Below are 19,244 nucleotides of genomic sequence, written 5' to 3'. Positions count from 1 at the left end.
TCATGGTGAATACAGAGAAATGAGAGCATTGAGATGTGAGATTATCTCAAACCTACAGCAGTGGAAAAAGTGCGCTCTGCTTAAGAAAAAAGTCAAAGGGAAATCTACAGCAAAGCACAAAACCCAATGCACCGACGGAACACTGCCTACAGTACAGAGGGAAGGCTCTCTAAATACAGTTCCTCAACTAGCAACTTAAACAGAGAAAGCACTTAAGCACCTGCAACCCTCATATCAATATTCAGAGGAAATAAAAATAATTCTGTCTATAAAATCCATGGAACCAGCAAGCATCGGAGACAATGAGTCATAGTCAACCTCAGGTAAGTGGGTCTAATTAGACCAATGTCAACAGGCTACATTTGCTCAAGTCTGATTCGGTGTGAAGTGCTGCACGTCTCTGTTCTGTCTGTTTCTGTGAACTACACAAATTAGAAGGGAAAAGGGTCTAGACATGGCCAGATCTAAGGTCCAAAAATGCACCGATAGCAATTTTCTCAGCCCTTTCTCCTTTCCAGGTAAGCCAAGCTTGGGTTCAGCCAACCCCATCTCTTTAGGATCAAGAGCTTAAGTGGGCACTCCTTGGGCTCTGCTTGCATAGGGATTACCGGGGATACTGTCTAGAAAGGACAGTTCATTGGTTACTGTCATGGACCAAATTTTCTCTTCCCTTTTAGCATATGGATTCATCTGTCTTCATCGCCTTCAACTCTCTCGTCTTCTACCCGGAGTTTGTTGTGGCCTTCTGGTACTCTATATGCCGACCAGAGCTATTCTTAGGCACAAGTCATGAAGAGTGGGCTCTGCAACTTTTCTGAAGATGCTATCAGTTGCCCACGTCATACGTGTCAGATCCCAAAAATGAAGTACGCAGCAGGCAGTCATAAGCTAGACACGTTAAAGGCTACTTTTATCATCCATTTTCTTCCCCAGTGAATAACAGACTGCATAATGAACTGCATAAGGCTTGTTATACCAATTTTGTTGCATCTCAAGCACCTGTTACAACCTGAAAATGCAGCTATTCCTTTTAAAACCAACATTAAGTTGCAATAGTTAGACAACCACAAGACTCAAACATCTGATTACGGTGTATGGTTTGTGGGTATGATGAGAAAAAAAAGGATATAACAGAAAAATACTACAATTACTGCAGAAGGTAGAAAAGTTGTCACCAACCAAAATCCCCAAGTATCTCCCTCCTCACTGTAAAGAGAAATACTTTTCAGATCTAGGTGGCATATCAATCATGTCACAAAGAAGGGGAGAAGCTGGGTTGGGGGGTGGACAACGACGCCACAGAAGTGCAAACACACAGATGAGTGTTTGTGTCCCAAGAACCTGATCAATCAGGAAGTGGTTTGTTCTCTTCGTTTCAAGTAAATTGAGATTAAGTGCTCCGCTGCAAAGCTGAGCAGTCATGTAACTGCAAACACCTATGGTTTGACTTCTCCACATGTCGGCTTGGTGGTAACCTGAGCACGTGAGGAAATCTGCCAATGAGTACGCAAAATGGCTTTCTCTTTCCATGCACTGCAGAGAGCAGCATTTTAGCTTGAACAGCATTAAAAATATAAGAGAAAAACTATCTCAATGTTAAAGGATGTTTCTTAAGCGCAGGATGAAAGATGGTCTGCTGCTAAGTGGTATGAAGTTAAACTTTTTGGAGGAGCAATGGTCTTTTATGGAAGAAAAAAGCATGTGCTTTCTACTCAAGATCTTACTGTTGATAATCCACTTGTCAAATGTCCATGTTTCCTTGAATAACGAGAGGCCACTATGTCATCAATATCTTCTTCTGTTTCATCCAGATAATCCTAAATGACAAACAGGCATTTTAGTTGTCGTGTTCTGCTCTGTATTTGATGAGCATCTGTCACCTAGTTTTGTTTTGTATATTTTCCACTTTAGGAAGATGGGGCAGGATGCATTCAAAATTCTAATCTCTAGAGGAATTTTGATTTACATTTTCCATATCTTTGCACAGGCACACAGCATAAGGGGAAAAGATGCTGTTAGGGTTTCAGGGTTCAGTTGCTTAAGAAGCGAAAAACTTGACACACATACTTCATATCTTATTCTGGAGGCGCTTACCTTTGCACAGCCAACAACTCTACACATAAACAAAACCCACTTCCATGCTCATTAACAATGCCATCTGAATTACCTTACTCTACTTACTACTATTTCCATTCAGGAATTCAGGTTTGGAAATCTTAGAAGGAGATTATGAGAATTTTTCAAATCTTAACGAAAGAAATCACTGAATTAAGGTCTCATACCAGGGGATCACTGGTATTGGTTTACCCGAAGATGTTTGTAGCCAGAAGTCATTAGATGATTGATTTCCTGGTTACAGTCCAGGTTCTATATTTTTTGCAGGACTTTTTTTTTTTTTTTTTTTTTTTTTACAATCCAACAGTCCAGTTTTCCAGTTATTTTCAACATTTATGTCAGTCCCACTCACATGCACACAAATGGACAAACGCATAGTTTGCATTACACTCGCACCCTTTCACACTGGTGACAGGCGATGATTCCTTGAACATGATCATTAACACAGACCCATGTGCTGAAAGCCCCAGGTTATTGTCAAACCACATGGGAAGAAACTTGTCCTGCCATCATACGCACTGAATATATTTGAGGGTAAGCGAAGAAAAACACCAGTTGATGTGCATATTTTTAAAATAATTACACTCCTGTATAATTTTAACAATTTTTTTTTAAATGGAGGGGAAAAATCAGTAATTGCACAGCTTCATGTACATGCTTGAATTTTAATAAACAAGATTGCAATGTAACATCTTTAGCCCATATACAGAAAAAAAATAATTTTCATTTTTTAAACACAGCAGTAAAGTAAAATTTAAAAGAAACTTACAATCTAGTTGATAGTCCTAGTAGGATGGCTAACTTTAAGTAAAAGATACAGGAAAAAAATCTAACAGAAAGCTATCATCCTATTAACTGTAACTTGAAAATATTATGTGTTTCCTTAAACCTTATGGCAGGTGTTTTGAAAGACTCTTCTTTTAGTTTTAATGGAAGTTAAATCTTCAAATTCCTTCTGTCTGCTTTGCAGCTATAAAAATCTCACATGGTGACCTACCTCGCTCTCTATTGCTTAATCGCTCTCACGCTCTTAAACTAAACAGAGAAGCAGTGTATTCGAACCCAGGAGTCTCAAAGGCTTCTGTGCTCATCAGGAAAAACAGAGCAGAGAAGAAATGCTGCTGGAGAGCTGAACTGTCACAGTTTATGTAAACATCTGCAGAGCATTTGTCATTAGCATGCAGAAAACTAGCTGTTAAATCCCTCCTTCTTTGCGCCAGTGACTGAAATAAAATAAAATCAGATGAAAGTGATACAAAGTCTTCTATTACTACTTTCCGATTGTAACTGCATAATTAATATTGAGCAGAGGGAAATCAGGATAAGCCATCACTCTATTTGGGACCAAAATTTACATACTGAAGCAAAAATTCCTCTTAGCTTCATGTTCTTACAATGAGCCTCCTCTACTCGTCTCTTCTCTTTCTAATCTATTCAGGGCACTGCTACCACTCCACAGGAAAAAGAAGTCACAAATATTTTATACTCTAAGGAAAAAGGCCATGGAGACCCAGGCACAACAGAGCTAGTTATTTCAGGGAGAAAGATAGAGAGCTGAATCCTTCAAAAGTAAAACCAAAAAAACCCTGAAAAAAATAAAAAAACCCACCCCGTCCTTCACTTCTACCCTCCTCATTGGCTTCAGAATTCAGATGATGTACCCAAGTTTAAAGTTTGTCCCGAGAACACCCAACTTCAGTTTCTTGCCCGTACAACAGGAAGAAGCAATTCTGGTAACACATGCAAAGCTCTTTCCTTTACACTGTTGCATACATACCTGTGGACTTTTAAGTAAACAATGCTACACTTTATTGCTGAATAATTAAACACGGGACAAAAAAAAACCAAAACAGTAAGGAAACATCTTCAGACCGGAGTGTTTCTAGTTTAGGCACTCGAATATTAAAAGTCCTTCACAAAAAGCCCTAACGACAGCTAGCTGACTACCAAATCTGGAACTAAAAAAAAAAAAAAAAAAATGGTTAACATTTAACCTATGCTCTTAATTCATTTTGCACCACAATGATTATGCTTCTCAGGAGGTGTTATAGAACTGCAACGACATAATTGGTTAGTGGTATTAGTTTATTAAAGTTAGGGCTAGTAGGACATTAATCTCACAGTCATAAAATGCACGTTATCCAATTGCTTCTAATAAAGCAGCCGAGCATGTAATGAACACTACTTGGTCAGGAATTCCGCACACACCCCTCTAGATAAGGTGCTCACATTTGGACACAATATTAGATTTAACTGGTTCCCCACACTCCTTGACAAATACATACTATAGTATGTAGGTTTCTAGTGGTTGTCCCTTTTCACTATCAAGAGCAAGGGAAGTTAGAGAAGCAAAATACCCATTCAGTTTTCCAGCTTGTTTCTCTGTATGCATAATGGATTTTCACGGATAAAGCTGGGAGCAAAGCAGCTAAAAAAGCCCACACTTTCAGCTGATAAATTCCAGCAATCCGCTTATCCTATTGACGTGTGGCACCTCCCACACCACTGTCAGCTCTCATCACCCAGAGATAAGAGAATGAAGGGCCTCTGCCAGCTCCACCCGCTGGCCAGGAGAAAAGAAGGTATAACTTTTCTCAGGCTGCAGAAGCTGTTGTTATTTTCATCGGATACCTTTATTTTTGTCTCTTATATCAAGCGCCAAAGCAGCTAAACTCCAGCAGGAATACAACCTTTATCTCAAAAGACTGCACACGTAATGAATACAGGGCAAGACTCTGAAGGACTCCTGTGAGTCAAACTATCCTACAAAACGCAGGAACACTAAAGCTGATGAATGCAGCCAATTGATTTCATAAGACAGAGCAAGCGAGGACATGGGTAGAATTAGAGATCTAGGAACCCCATTATGAATGAAATTTAAAGGGGAATTAACACTCTCACTGACCGTGGAGCAACTAAATCAAGCTAATGTCACAAGAGAGGTCTCCTAGAGCAGCTAGAAAGCTGGTGAGATGCACTCTGAAATTTCATTCAGAGTCAGCAAGAGGAGAAGGGGGGAATGAGGGGGGAAGAGAAAAAGAAAGCTCTAAATATGAGGAAGACAAAAAAATCAAATAAAATCAAAGAACAGAAAACTGCTCTGGACTTGGCTTCTCTGGCACCCGCCTCAGAGAAATTCCTAGATGATAACTATGGCACGATGTACAATTAGAGCAGGGAACTAATATAAAGTATTTAAAGCCTGTATTTTTTTATTTTATGCTTTTCTTCTGCAACCTTTTCCAGCTTCTCAATCAGTAACACATCCTTTTTCTTTTCTACAATTAAAAAATAAACCACTTATTTTTTAAGTTTTTCTTCCACAGAAATCTGATGCACAGGAAGGGCTTGTTTTATTTCCTTAAAGATTAACGCAAACAAAGCAATGCTGCAGGCAAATTCTCTGAGTGCTTACAATCCAAGAAACAGAGGGGAATCCCAACAGGTTGTTTCCCACCAAGGCCCAAGTATCAAATGCTACAAGAAGGGCATCATCTCCCATGGCCAGTGCTCTTCTCAAAAGAGCAGATGGTAGGGAAGGACTATGACAATAGACAAAATGCATAAACCATAACACAGAGGCTTATGGGTTTTTTAAGCTACAAGCATACATTTGGAATCTTCAGAACAAACTATGATTAGATGAAGAACTATTTAAATAGCTCTTCTTTTTTTTTCCCCCCTCATGCATATTTAACAAGCCTGGAAATTCTTTTATAGCATTGATGCACATCTGCAGCCTGTGTATCTTGGATATGCACGTAAGAGGAAAGGGAAGCTGTGAATCACTTCAGGAAAAGCAGCCCATAGAAGACATAGAAAAAGGCATGGAGATGTACGGGAGAAAACAGTGAACAGGAAGAAGAGGCAAGAAAGAGTGGCAGAACACAAGGCTGGGGCTTCAGTTGCTGAAAATATATATGAGAGGAAAATCGAAACCAGACAAAGATTAAAGCCTTTAAAGTATAGTATTTCTCAGCATCAAAATTAAAATCTAAGAAAGTATGAATTAACAGGACTTTGGAGCATGTGTAACATAGAGCCTGAAATTTATTTTCAGGCCAGACTTCTTTCATCTGTAAACTCAAAAAGCAGCAAATCAATAACAAACTGTGATTATTCATTAAAATATACTCAGAAGATGAAGCTGTTTAAAAACTCATTAAATATCCCTGAAGCAATGTTCTGCATTACTTATATTTTATATAGATTTACATACAGTGCTGATTTCAGAAGTCTGAACAGACAGGATTTCCACCAGATAAACATTTACATATTTATAACTCACCAGTTCCTGATCTAAGGCACTAGGTACAGATTTGCTTCTTATGCTCAGAGTATCTTCATTTCCTTCAGAGAAAGATTCACTCAAATCTATCTCAGATCGGCTACGATCTGGAAAATAAAAACAATTGAAATATTTGCTATAATTCCTACAAAAAGTATTCCGTTTTATCTTACACATTTTAATAAGTGTTACCCCAAAGCCTTTTTTTTTTTTTTTTTTTTTAAGAAAAAACATCAAAACAATATTTTAGGTATCTGTCACAAACTCTATGACAACTGAACATCAATATGATAAATGAAAAAGTATGTTTTCTGATGCTGTTCAGCCTTCTGGCCAATACTTTTCCCCCTGCACTATTTATCTGCTGTAATTGTCTCCCGTGGATGATACTATAGATCAAGCTTTTGACTTTCTCTGGTAGACCTATCAGCCTGGAATATCGAAAAACCTGCAGCCTAAGTGTTCACAGTGATTATCACATCTCCCATCACCACGAAACTCCCCCCAGTGTCTGCTTCAGAATTAAGCAACTAGGGATACAGATGGACATAGAAAGTACTTCTGCCATTACTGGTGTTCCCTGTGCAGAAAGGAGAAGGAAGCAAACTACTCTCAAGATGCACACAAATTTCTTTCAGTCCTACAGGAGTGTTATCCACTCTATAGGTATAAGACACGTCAGATGTCTTGGAGAAAGGTTTTCGTAGTCCTCCCCATATGAATCTTTTGTGCGACTGCTCAATATATTGAGAAAAAAAGAGGGGGGAGAGAATACTTTTAGATTCTGCAGGTAGGAATCTGGAAAGTTTTTAACTGTTCGTCCTCTACCTGGGCTATAGCTCGTTTGACAGGAAAAGTCACTCTCTTGAGCTTAATGTCCTTTGAGATCCTCTAACAAGGACACAATGAAGAGTCCAAGGCCTATTCCTAGCTTGCCCGCAATTTTGCCCAGCATCCATATGCTTTGGAAACATGAGGCCAGTTCTTTTCCACTAGGAAACCCCTTTATTTTATAAGGTAGCAGAAACAGGAAGAATTTTCGCTTCATAAAGAAGTAGCAGTCTGTTAACACCTCTGCCTGGAGTTACACTGTCCAATATTCTCAAAGAAACTCTGATGCTTTCAAGTTGAAAAATCTAAGGTGAAGAACGTTATCATCTCCTTTGATGCGCTCTGTGGGATGTGCTTTGGGCTAAATTCAGATGAAATAAAGCGAGCCCTGCTGCATCTCAGAGAGAAACCTGTAAACCTGAACCCGCTCCGTTAGCCCTGTAAGAAGCCAACGGAGGGCCTGGGAGAAGCCAACGGAGGGCCTGGGAGAAGCAGAAGAGTGCAGGGCACTCCTGCCGCCTACTTCAGGTAGGAAAAGGAGGATCTTCACCCACTGTTGCAAAGTGGCTCTGACAGCACCTTCCTGGGCAAGCCTCATTTACCTAACAGCCTCCAATGAAATGAGGCAAATTACAGCTGAATCGACTGGTTCAGTGCGTGACGTGTTAAAAAAAGAAATGACGAGGTATGTAAGGGACTTGTTCTCTGACAGCTCTTTGTTTCCCAAATTTGCTTCCGAGTAAAGTGGGTGTGAAATGTAATGGCAGCAGCACAGTAGTATTTTATACGGATTGCAGATAGATAGTATTTTATACAGTTGACCACACAGAGAATGATTTAACAACGTGCAATTATGAATGAAATCTTGTAACAATTCAAAGAGCACGTGATTTACCTAATATTAGGGTTAGGCTTACCATTTTTTCAAATGTAACACTTGTGAAGTGGTATAAACTTGGTTAGTAAAAGGGAGGAATTTTCAGAATGAATATGAAGAAATTTATGAACGTTACATCTGATCTTTCAACGTGCTTTCAAAACAAAAGGAGCAGAGTCACAAGAATAGGAACAACCCTCTGATGATTATTAAGGCTGGCAGAAAGAAGGAAAAGAATGAATACTTGCCTGATGACAAAGATATCCTCGAAACTGCAATGGAAGGTGTTCCAGATGCTTTCCTACAGTGCTTTTTTACTAAATCTTCAGGTACGCTTTCACTCATTGGAATTATCACACCGTTTTCTAAGCCAGTGTCCTGCCCAATAAGAAAAAAGCGCATTCCATAAACACAAAAAGTGAGCTTATTCACCATCAGTCTGCAAAAGAATCATTTCTATTAGCTCCCAGAACTCCAGAGCTCCTTTAGCATCTAGTTTATTACTGAATATATTTAGATTACAATCTAATCTGCTTTGCTCAGCACAGATAATGCATAAAATTTGCACAATGATGTGATTCGTGCTTTGTGATTCTGAGTTTGCAACTGAAGAATCAGAGCATCGCATCAGCAATGAGAGAAGGGAAATGAAACACGCGAATCTATTAAAAGTTCACTTAGCTTATAAATGAAAAGAAAAAAAAAGAAATAAAAGAAAAGATAAAACCTTTTGGTTTTATACCAGGATAATGATTTCAGTCAGGGTAAAGCCAAATGGACTTGAACTAATTAAATTATGCCAATATAACCCCTTAAATAAAGCAAATATGCTTGATATCATTATGGCTTTTTGCCTTCCTGTAAAGAAATAGCTAACGACATAACTCCATCTAAATTAAATGGATTGGCCTTTTTCAAGCAAATCTAATGCACTTGAAATCAAGTCAAGCTGTGCGCCAACAAGAATACAAATAAAACAACTACTAATTTATTTACGGGTCCCTAAACTTCCCTTCATATACACTAACTTATTTTTTATTAGGAAAGGCGGTATATTAGACCAAGTATTTGGAAGTTAGAAAGAAGTTGACCTGTTCAACAGGGCTCTGATCTCAAATACTCATCTACTTTTTTCCAAACGTAAATGGTAGAAAGCATTACCTCTGGCTATAAATTTCACTTTCCTTGTACTTTCCATGTAAGTCATGACAACTTAGAATAACTTGCTAGTACAGTCCTGATATCTAAAGCATCTAACAGGGCAGATACCAGCCAAGTCCTCCCTGACGGTACTTACCCTGCTATAATCTGCGGTCATGCTGCGGGTGCTCAGTGCCAGGGATCTCGGGAGGGAAGGTATGGGAGCATTACCTCTGCTCACAGGACCCACGGCCCCTTTCAGATAGCCTGCAGCGGCCTCTGCATCGCTGCTGTTCAGTGAAGGAGTGCTCCCTCTGGGATGGAGAGAAGAGCATTAAAGCGTTATTGCTTTGAGCAAACCAACTCAGCCCATTTAGCAAACCACTGCAAGAAAACAGCCGTCCTAACAGTTTACTGGAATAACAGCGCCCTGGATGAAACTGCGTGATCCACTGCAAGGAAATGGTCACCTGGAAAGAAAAGCACAGGCAAGGGTGAACTGCAATTACTTTATATAAACACGTGTTTTCAGCATTTCGACCAGAACTGTGAGTAGCCCAAATGGGTGGCTCTTGTCCAGGCTGTAGAAGCTGCATTCATCTGTGTTCATTCCGAGCTGCATTCGCATCCCAACAGCGGGTGCAACAACTCATACAACCTTTCCTACCAGGCTGCTCCTTGGTTTGAAGGAAAACTATGGTGACATGGGAGCTCTGGTCACTTCTGCAGCTGATTTTACTGCCAGCACTATCTCCAGGAAGTCTAAAATCCTTGGCTATTTGCTCTATGTCCTCTCTAGAAAAACATAAACCTCCTCACTGTCTTATTTACAATAATGACTCTTGACCCAAACTGGTCATTCTTTTAACCAGCTTGGGAAGCTAGGAAAGCTGGACAAGTCTTTTTTTGCCAGGTTTTGTGTTAGTAAAAGTGACAAAAAAGCATCTGTGATCAGCATACCAGAACCCAATTGCTGTCTAATGCCACAACAGGCAGAAATTTTTCCATGGGACATTTTCTATTAGAAAACACCAATTAGTCCACATGAACACTGAGGGTTAGAAAGGGTAAGCTGTTGCCCTTTTTTGACCTCTTGAAACAACAAAAATCATTTTAAAATGTATTTCAACGCATTTCCAATTAAAGTTTCATTTTAATTTGAAATTTGATTTGCAGTAAAAATACAAGTTCTTGGCTGATCTACTCTTCTTTTTCCAGAAACATCAGTTCAAACTTTTTCATTTTTCTTCACAATTCAGAGAAACCTCAAAAAGTCTTGCAGGACAGTAACAGTTCTGCATACATTCCTACTTACTGGTAAATAGGAATTGATGAAGCAATTGCAGCCTTTTCCATATGGAAAATACAGTGTCAGGGGACAAGAGTAGTGCAAATTTACTGGAGAAAGTTTTTGGAACTTACAGTACAATTTCAGACAAAATAAGCTTCACCTTCACTTGGTTTAGGTTATCATATCATGTTTAGAGTAACTGCAGTAAAAATCTTCTCTGCCACAATGGAAGTTTTTGTTAGAACTACTGCTGAACTGAGAAAAAATACTCTGGAACACAACTACTTCTGTCTCACCACTAGATTAAGCAGTGAGCACACACTCTGAATCCACATTGGTGAAGTTATTGAAAATAAGGAATACAGAGGAAAACACCAAACACCTGGACTGTCTATAAATGTTGTGCAACCATGTTTTTGTCTTTTAGTGAGCATATGGTAATGTTTTTAGCTATTACTATCCAATTTTGTATATTGACAACTGTAGATAACGCATAATAAAACATGCTCTTGCGCATGTACACTTCATATACATGCACTGTTATTTTTTAATTTGATGAGCTAGTGATCAAAAAATCCAACCAAATGTGCTTTGGTTGAATTTTGGTCCTATCTGTTTACATAAAGATGCATCTTTTGTGCTGCAAAGTCAGGAAAATCAAGGTTACTGGCTGTCATCTGTATCTTATCAAAGCTGTTGGACTTAGATGCACCCACCTTAATTTCCAAATCTTTCACTGTATAGCAAGTAGCAAAAATGTTGAAAATCTGAGTTCTATTGCATGTCACACTGCTTTTGATGGATCGTTGTGACTTTCTATTACAAAAATTGTTGTTACAGCTTCCCCCCCACCCCCCACTCTGTAAACTAATGTAAATCAAGAGAAGCGTCTAGAAGTAATAGTGGGCTGGGATAAAAGATTTGAAAACATTGATGGTTGGACTCGACGATCTTAAAAGTCCCTTCCAACCTACGTGATTCTATGATTCTATGTTACAAGGGGTTCTGCAGGAGTCAAACTTGCTAAACAGACCTCTCCTGTAATCTGACCTTATTTCAGTCTGCTATTAGAGAGAGGTTCAACACATTTTGTAAACATATTAAGTAGACAAGAAAAGAAAAATGTTGTTAGAACTTGGCCATGCTGGGCATTTCCACGTAGTATTTCCATGTGGTAGACGAGACCCCAGTACGATGGGGTAGTATGCCTGTATACTATTTCTCCTAGAAGTATCCCGATGCAGCCTCCCAGTTCATGCAGCTGCAAAATCAGTAAATGTGTTTGCTGGAGTAGAATTAAACCAGTTGAAGAAATGAACTCATGGCCTGGGAGTCCCTGCTCCCAGCTCAGTCGCCAAAATGTTTAGAAATGGCTTCTCTTAAGCCAAAATGTTTAGAAAGAATAAAAATTCTCTCTCAGTTTCCCTGCTGGTAGGTGAAATACTACCAATTTTGGCAATGCAGCTAAAAAGATGAGGGCAGTTACAAAAATCAGAAACATGCAGGAAAATCTAGGACTGCTACAGTGTCACAAGATGTTGTTGTATTCTTTTAATTTGCAAATCAAAACAGTTACGGAGGCTAGCCTGGGAAACTGCTGTTATTTTTAATAATTACTACTCAGTTCTGTAAATTAATAGTAGATGAACTAAAGCAAGCATCCTCAAATACCTAATTAAAGTATTTAACCACGCATGTACAAGATAGGAATTTTCATCCCTCTACTGAAAAATATGAGCTGCTCTTCAATCTTTCCACAAACTAATATTTAGAAAGTGCCACATCTTCCTTAGGAAAATAATTCAATCCCCCTACCAAAACCATCTCCTGGCAATACAGCTGGGTTACCATGTACTTTGACAAGGACACTGACTTGGCCAGGTGAGGATGAGACGATGGGTAGAGAAGGAAGTTGCCATACTGACTCAATATCCCTAATTTAGGTGAAATTAGAATCACAGAATCATAGGGTTGGAAGGGACCTCTGGAGATCATCGAGTCCAACCCCCCTGCCAGAGCAGGGTCACCTAGAGCAGGTTGCACAGGAACGCGTCCAGGTGAGTTTGGAATGTCTCCAGAGTTGGAGATTCCACCACCTCTCTGGGCAGCCTGTGCCAGTGCTCTGCCACCCTCAAAGTAAAGAAGTTCCTCCTCATGTTTAGGTGGAACTTTTGGGAAGTTCCACCATTTAGGTGGAAATTAGCTCAGAGTGAAAGCTAGAAATTGATGCTTTATGTGGAAATCAAGCAAGGCAATCAAACATAAAGGCCTTTATTTTCTAGAGTACTTCACTCTGTTTATCCTCCTAAGCCTGTACACAGAGTTTATCAGGTGCTGAATTCTACCACCCCTAACAAAACTATTTTGCTTCATGTATGGTTAACTGCACGGTAACTTTCTTGCATGCTGGCATAACAAAACTGCTGCAGAGATCTCTCTGGGACAACAACCATGGAAAGAGAAGGGCAAACAGAGCCTTTGAAGAAGAAAATATAAATTATAATCAATTAACATGTCATTACTGAAGAAAAACCTTAGAACAAAGGGCCTCAGCTCTGTAACAGGAACACAGCTCAGCTCATCACTTAAAAGCCAGAAAACAAAAAACAACCAGGCAACCACAAGAAGAAAAAAGGAAGATGGATGGAGATAATTTTTAGGGTTTTTTTTCTTCTTATTTTTCTTTTCTTTTTTCAAAAATAAATTAAAAAAAAAAAAGCTCTGCTTCTCAAATAACATTAATGCTGAGCATTCAAAGACACAATGCAGCACAGAGGGCTAAGCACGCATCCCTAGGTCAATCCCGGCATAAACTGTACCAGATATTTCTGCTGCTCACCTCTCAGAGCAAGGCGTTGACTTGCCGCTGCGCAGACTTCGGGTTTCAGCTTCTGAGCCTGTGTTCCTCTCACCTTCACCTTTTGCATTTGTAATTTCTCCTTTGGTAACCGCCCTAATTACCTTCCTGATGAAAATGGGGAATAAAAGATTTTAAAAGTTGTAATTTTTTTCCCGGGAAACAGCAGCTTGACTGAAATACTCTGACGTGTGCGTTCTATTAATTTCATCTGTCTGACCTATGGACAGCTCTGGATATCAGAGTTAATAGAGGACCAAATCTGACTATCAAACTGACTCCTATGAATAAAAGAAAGCATCATATTTTCTATAAACTGCTTTTTAAGACACAAAACGTTAAAACATCCCTCCTACTCAACACGGCCACTTCAAGCTTTGAACCAGAAGTGCCTTTTGTGAAAATTCTTCTCTTTTTTTTTTTTTCACAGTTTATACACAGCAAAGTATTTTTGACCAAGTATGCATATTTTCCCCTAGCAAATTACGCTATCTTTATTTTCTTTTAAAGATTTCCTTGCAATTTCTACAATTATATGCATCAATGCCCTCAACGCGCTATTTTCTGAAAACGTAACATCATTCCCTTACCGTGCAACATGTGGCCTAATAAGACAGAAATGAAAGAAATGAAATGAAGTTTTGAAAAGTAATAGTATTCTTTACAGACTTGCAAACAACAATAGACTGTTACATTATCCCATGACACTAAGCGTCAGTAGGAGTTGGCCCCAAAATGGCTTTGCTAAAACAAATCCACTAACGAGATATATGAATGCGGAACCCGAGGGAAGGAGAAGCAAGGAAGGAAGAGGAGGAATAATGAACTACTTCTAAGAAAGCCCACAAAAAATACTAGGAAAAGCAAGCCTAGTTTTCATAGGATTAAATTTCCTTTATGGGCAACATCACCACCAGAAAACACTTCAGGCCAGAAACTGAAAAAGGCTGAACACCACTAAAATAAACAACAGAGTTATAAAAAATAATTGCTTCTCATAGGGGAATATGAGTAACAGATTTGCACAAAGAATTTAAATGAAAAGAGGATTAGAAAAGTAAACTTTAATGCACTCTTAATATAGCTACCAATTAGCATGATTCAGAGCAACATCTAGGTCCTATTATGGTAGAATCCCTAAACTGGTTCTTTCTTCACCTTAATTTGAGAAGCCAGAGGCATTCTGATGCTCTTTTCCCCAATATTAGAGATAAATCACTCGCGTTAATTTCTGGAGTCACTAGAACAAGTAATTCCACACTCAGCTCCCCTGAGAAGTAAAAATAGCTGCAGAAATCTACCTACCTACCCACCCTATATTTAGGATCCATAATAACATGCCTTCTTTCTTCCAGCAGAAACAAAGTTTTCCAACTACTAGCCCGTGGAACTCCAGCCATGATATGAAAGTGAATGTTCATCAGATTTTCCTTCCCATTCACCCAATCGCCTCAAGTTACGGCCAAACACCACTCGTGCAACCGTATATTCAATGCATCTTTCCGTGTCCTCTGAGAGCAAGCGAGCGCTCCTCTCAGGGCATAGCCAAACTGGCTTTACACTCGCCACCGAGACTGCAAGATGAGCAGCAATGTATCTGTTTATTCACTGGCACACGCACAAAAAAAAAGGGGCGCTGCTTGACTGTTAGACTGCGTTTGCACAGCTGGAAGCTAAAGGAGAACTTGACTTGGGGGCAGAACCAACCAGTGTATGTAAAATACAGTCTCTCCGAATACTACTTTTTGCATTTGCTTCTTCAGCAAACCTGCCTTTAGGGACACACTGGAGTATAAACAAGAAAAATGCAGGAGTAAAATTGCCTTTTTTTCTGCTACCTTTATAGCTGAAGAGTAATTACTGTTGCATTTCCTAGGAGACAGCAGTCTAATTATAGTAAGTAGGCTTTTAAATGAAGGCTTTTCCTAACCCTGAGAAGTTTGAGGCTGATGTGGAACACTGGAGAAACTCAAAAGAAAATTCATCCAACCTTATACAGCTGTTATTTGATTTATCAGTTTCCAAAAGAAAAGGCTTTACCCTATCCTTCTGGGTCCACCGAAGATTGATTTATGCCCAGTTGTGGAGGAGACTGATACATCTGGTCTTTTTTCTTCATTCTCTTGGGGTTGATCTTTAAATGTTCTACCCTCATCCTTACTGGAAACTGTATCTTCAGTGGAGAAGGGGGGGGAAAAAAAGTGAATGTTTGCACAAAAAAGGCAGCACATGTCAAACAACCTACAAAAATAGATTTTTAATTTTTTCAATATTAAATAAAACCATATGATAAAATATCACGCGAAAAAAACCTTGCGAGGTTCTTTGGCTTTTCTTTTTAAGAAAAGAAAAGAAAATTTCAAGTAGCTTGAAACGTTTCTCCATATCAACTCCTGTTTTGAACTATGCCTCTGAATTTATCGCTGACAACATTTAATAACCAAAAGACCTGAAAGGTTTTGTAGTGTATGGTATTTTCTGTGTTAAATGAAAGAATGTTTTCCTAGTTAAAATGTTTGTTCAACTAGGAGCAAGGCGTAGAAACAATGGCTTAAATTCATATTTTTAACATATCTATCAAATAACAAAGTAGCAAATCACAAAGCCAATTTGACAGGCCGCATAATATCAAAACCCAGAGAAGGTTAGATACTTACCAGTTTGACAGTGACATTGGCAAGATCAGCGTTTTGCCAAGCAGTATATTTGCGCCAGGCATTTTTCCAATGGCAGTAAACCAGTCCCCTCTCCCTACAAATTGCCCATACCCATCACCTTCCTTCTGAAAGTGATAAATGCATGCTACATCTGGAAACAGACTACCTAAATAACAGCTTCTGCAAGCAGAGTGAAGAAGTTCAGTGAAGACAGAAGCGTCAGCATTCAGGAAAACCTCCTGTTTCTTAAACCAGCGGTGCTGTGGCGCCATGCAAGGTACCACAGCAGCTCAGAGACATGGTACACTTGCTGTGCTGGGTCAAGACAGCCAGACTGTTTACTGTACCTAAAACTGCAGGTGCAATTTGTTGGAGATATCTGGGCAAAAGGAAAGTCAAGTGAGAACTGAAAAGTACCAAGTAGTCTGGATATAGCCCATGCTTCGGTATACAGTGCAGGAGTTAACACTTATCTTTCTTCTTCAGAGTTGAAAAATGGAATACTTTTTACACACCACCATCGCAAGTAATAGAGCCAAAGTAAAAAAAAAATGGCTGTGTCTAGATCTCTGGATACAGCCAAACTTCCTGGCAGGAACTGAGAATGAACTTTTAGAGCCTCTGCTGCCGGCTTTGCAGGTGAATAATACTATCCACCTGTTTGGACAGTGAGATTTTAAGCAGTTCTCCATCTCCACAGAAACACTTCTTCATTCATCTATACCTTACCTTTCCTATATATTAATCATTCACAAATCACTGCACAGTAATACCCAAATATGAAATTAAGATTAAAATACTAATTATACTTACATCTTCAACAGTGAAGAATAAAATACAATGCAAGCCAAACGCTCTGGAAACAAGGTTTGAATGTGTTAAGCACAAGCAAATGTCTCTCTTGTGGTCCCTACCTGGGAATTTGTGTAGGATAGACTGTCTGACAACATCAGTTCCAAGATTTGATTGTTTGAAGCGCTTTGCTCTCTCTTCAAAAAACCATTCTCCTGTCACTATCCGTAGCTGTCTATATAGGGAAAACAAAAAAAAAAAAAAAAAAAGAAAAACCAAAAAGAAAAGCCAGAGACACACGCACATTAATAAACTTGGCCAACCAAAGCTCCTGCTTAAACCTTTAGGTCATCATTCAACCGTCATGCTCACAAACTCTGGACAATGTTTGCACAGTTCAAAATCAAGAGTAAAAAGATTGATTGCAAAGCTTGGAATAGTAGGACATGCAGCAGAAAAATAACATCATCTCGCTTCGTAAATGCAAAGTAATTTTCAGTACACAGAAATTTACTTGGCAAAAAAGCATTTCAACATCATTTACCAGATTTCTGCAGAAACATACAGCATACCATCTCCTAGTCCTTTGGTTAGTGAGCTACTCAACCCCACAGTTTTCAGTATCTCCAAACTGACAAGAGATGTAGAAACAACAACAGCAAATGGAGGGACAAGAACCCTCACCGAAGCTCCTGCCAGCCAAGTCAGCAGTTCATGGACCCAGCCTGGTTATATGCAGGTTGCTGCAAGCCTATGTGTATTTTTTGATCTCTAAACTTCATAGGGGGCCACTACACGCAGTTTCTTCACATGATAGCGCTGTTATGAATAACAACGTGTCTGAGGTGCAGAGCAATGAACTTTTGTCTTTGCTACTGTTCTGGATAATTCTGCTTTTTCTGGTTTCAAATTCTCATACCTTTACTAGCAACAAAGAAATCCTGTACTGCATTGCTGTTTTCCATAGGTATATTTTTATGCTGATTACTAGCCCTTTCCTAATTAGGTTCATTATGGTAAAGCATCACCATTTCTACTGCCTCACTATATACAGTTGATGGCAAAAAAGCTACTACACAAATAAAAACAAATAAATAAACCAAAAAAACCCATTAAAAACTGATTTAGCTCAAGACATGTTCCTGCTTACTTTATGATCAATAAGACAACTTATTTTCAAACCTATACCAGAAAAGAAACCATCTAGTCTCTTGGGCATGAAAATTACTACAGATAGATTTAAAGCACTGATCAATATCTTTGCTACTAAATTACTTCTGAGTCATGCCTGAACAGAGAGTCTGACTTGGGAAAATACTAAGAATTACAGAATAGGATCCTGTCATTGGTAAAAAAAAACCCTAACATCAGTTCTTTCTGACCTATTAATAAATCATGCACCTTTTCATGAATCACTAAAAACCAAACCAAACAAATCAAACTCCAAAACATGCGGCCACAAGCATAGAAATAGAAGATTATTGTCTTATCTTGTTGTTGCAGACTCCTAGTGACAAAGCTCCGTATAATTCATCATCACAATCAGTCAGTCATCATGCAAGGCATTAAATAAAATCTCTACGTTTCTACTCAGAATTTTTAAATTACTTTTGTTAGACATAAACACTGGAAAGAATTCATTGCATTAGAAACTATGCACTCTCTGGCTAGAGAGAAAAACTCTGTCTGCAGTTTTTCTTTGAATGTGTATTTTCACAATTCATTTACAGCATGCATTTCTCTGTGCAGCTATTTGTATGCCAAGGTTTACAACAAGTTTAATGCATTATATCAAACCATAAACCTTCCAGACCTTTCACTACGCCATCATATTCCATTGCAATATAAACGACATATTACATTGCAGTATGTAGTGCACAGTTCATTCATCTTTTTTTTCCTCAGTTACTCCCAATTTTGACCATAAATCACAAGCGCAATTTTCCCCTTGGCAGAGATTTTAATCATCCTCAATATCTTACCAGCAATGCTTAAGTTGATCAAAGTCAGGCTGGGCACTCCCCACCCCCTTATCCAGACAAGCACCTTCACCCTTTTCCAGAGAGAAGGTGTGACATACGCCCAGGGTTTTAGCAGCGTGGGAGGCTGCCCCATACAAAGTTATAGGCTTTTACAAGCAAAAATTTGTAACTATTTCCACACACAACCCTGAACTCTGCCACTCATCTGGGCTACTGTGGTTCATGGAGGGGCAGTCCCTCCACCACAGGGTCCCTGGAGAGCCATGTGCTACATTTTCTGGCCAGACGTGAACAGTGATGAAGGAAAGAAAACCTCTCTGGTGCCTCCTGCATTGCAAGTGCCCAGGGGACATCGGCCTGGGTGGAACGGTGGCCAAGACCAGTGTGTTTGCTTGTTTTACCATATAACCTTAT

At 39.1% G+C, this 19,244-nt stretch overlaps 1 protein-coding gene across 1 annotated transcript in view; it reads right to left on the bottom strand.

Annotated features, from left to right (window-relative positions):
* The window catches only part of SYTL5 (synaptotagmin like 5), a 57,004-nt gene that overhangs the window by 16,694 nt on the left and 21,066 nt on the right, over positions 1-19,244 (bottom strand). The window contains exons 3-9 of the mRNA XM_054218639.1: positions 16,971-17,083; positions 15,440-15,572; positions 13,382-13,507; positions 9,409-9,565; positions 8,360-8,489; positions 6,404-6,510; positions 1,725-1,817 (exon numbers count right to left, since the gene is read on the bottom strand). Of these exons, the coding sequence (XP_054074614.1) occupies positions 1,725-1,817; positions 6,404-6,510; positions 8,360-8,489; positions 9,409-9,565; positions 13,382-13,507; positions 15,440-15,572; positions 16,971-17,083 (859 nt within the window). The remainder of the gene's footprint in view (positions 1-1,724; positions 1,818-6,403; positions 6,511-8,359; positions 8,490-9,408; positions 9,566-13,381; positions 13,508-15,439; positions 15,573-16,970; positions 17,084-19,244) is intronic.

Source organism: Rissa tridactyla, chromosome 1, assembly GCF_028500815.1.
Source record: "Rissa tridactyla isolate bRisTri1 chromosome 1, bRisTri1.patW.cur.20221130, whole genome shotgun sequence".
NCBI classification, from domain to species: Eukaryota; Metazoa; Chordata; class Aves; order Charadriiformes; family Laridae; genus Rissa; species Rissa tridactyla.
The sequence above is the reverse complement of the archived record's forward strand: the minus strand, read 5'-3'. Positions and strand labels throughout refer to the sequence as shown.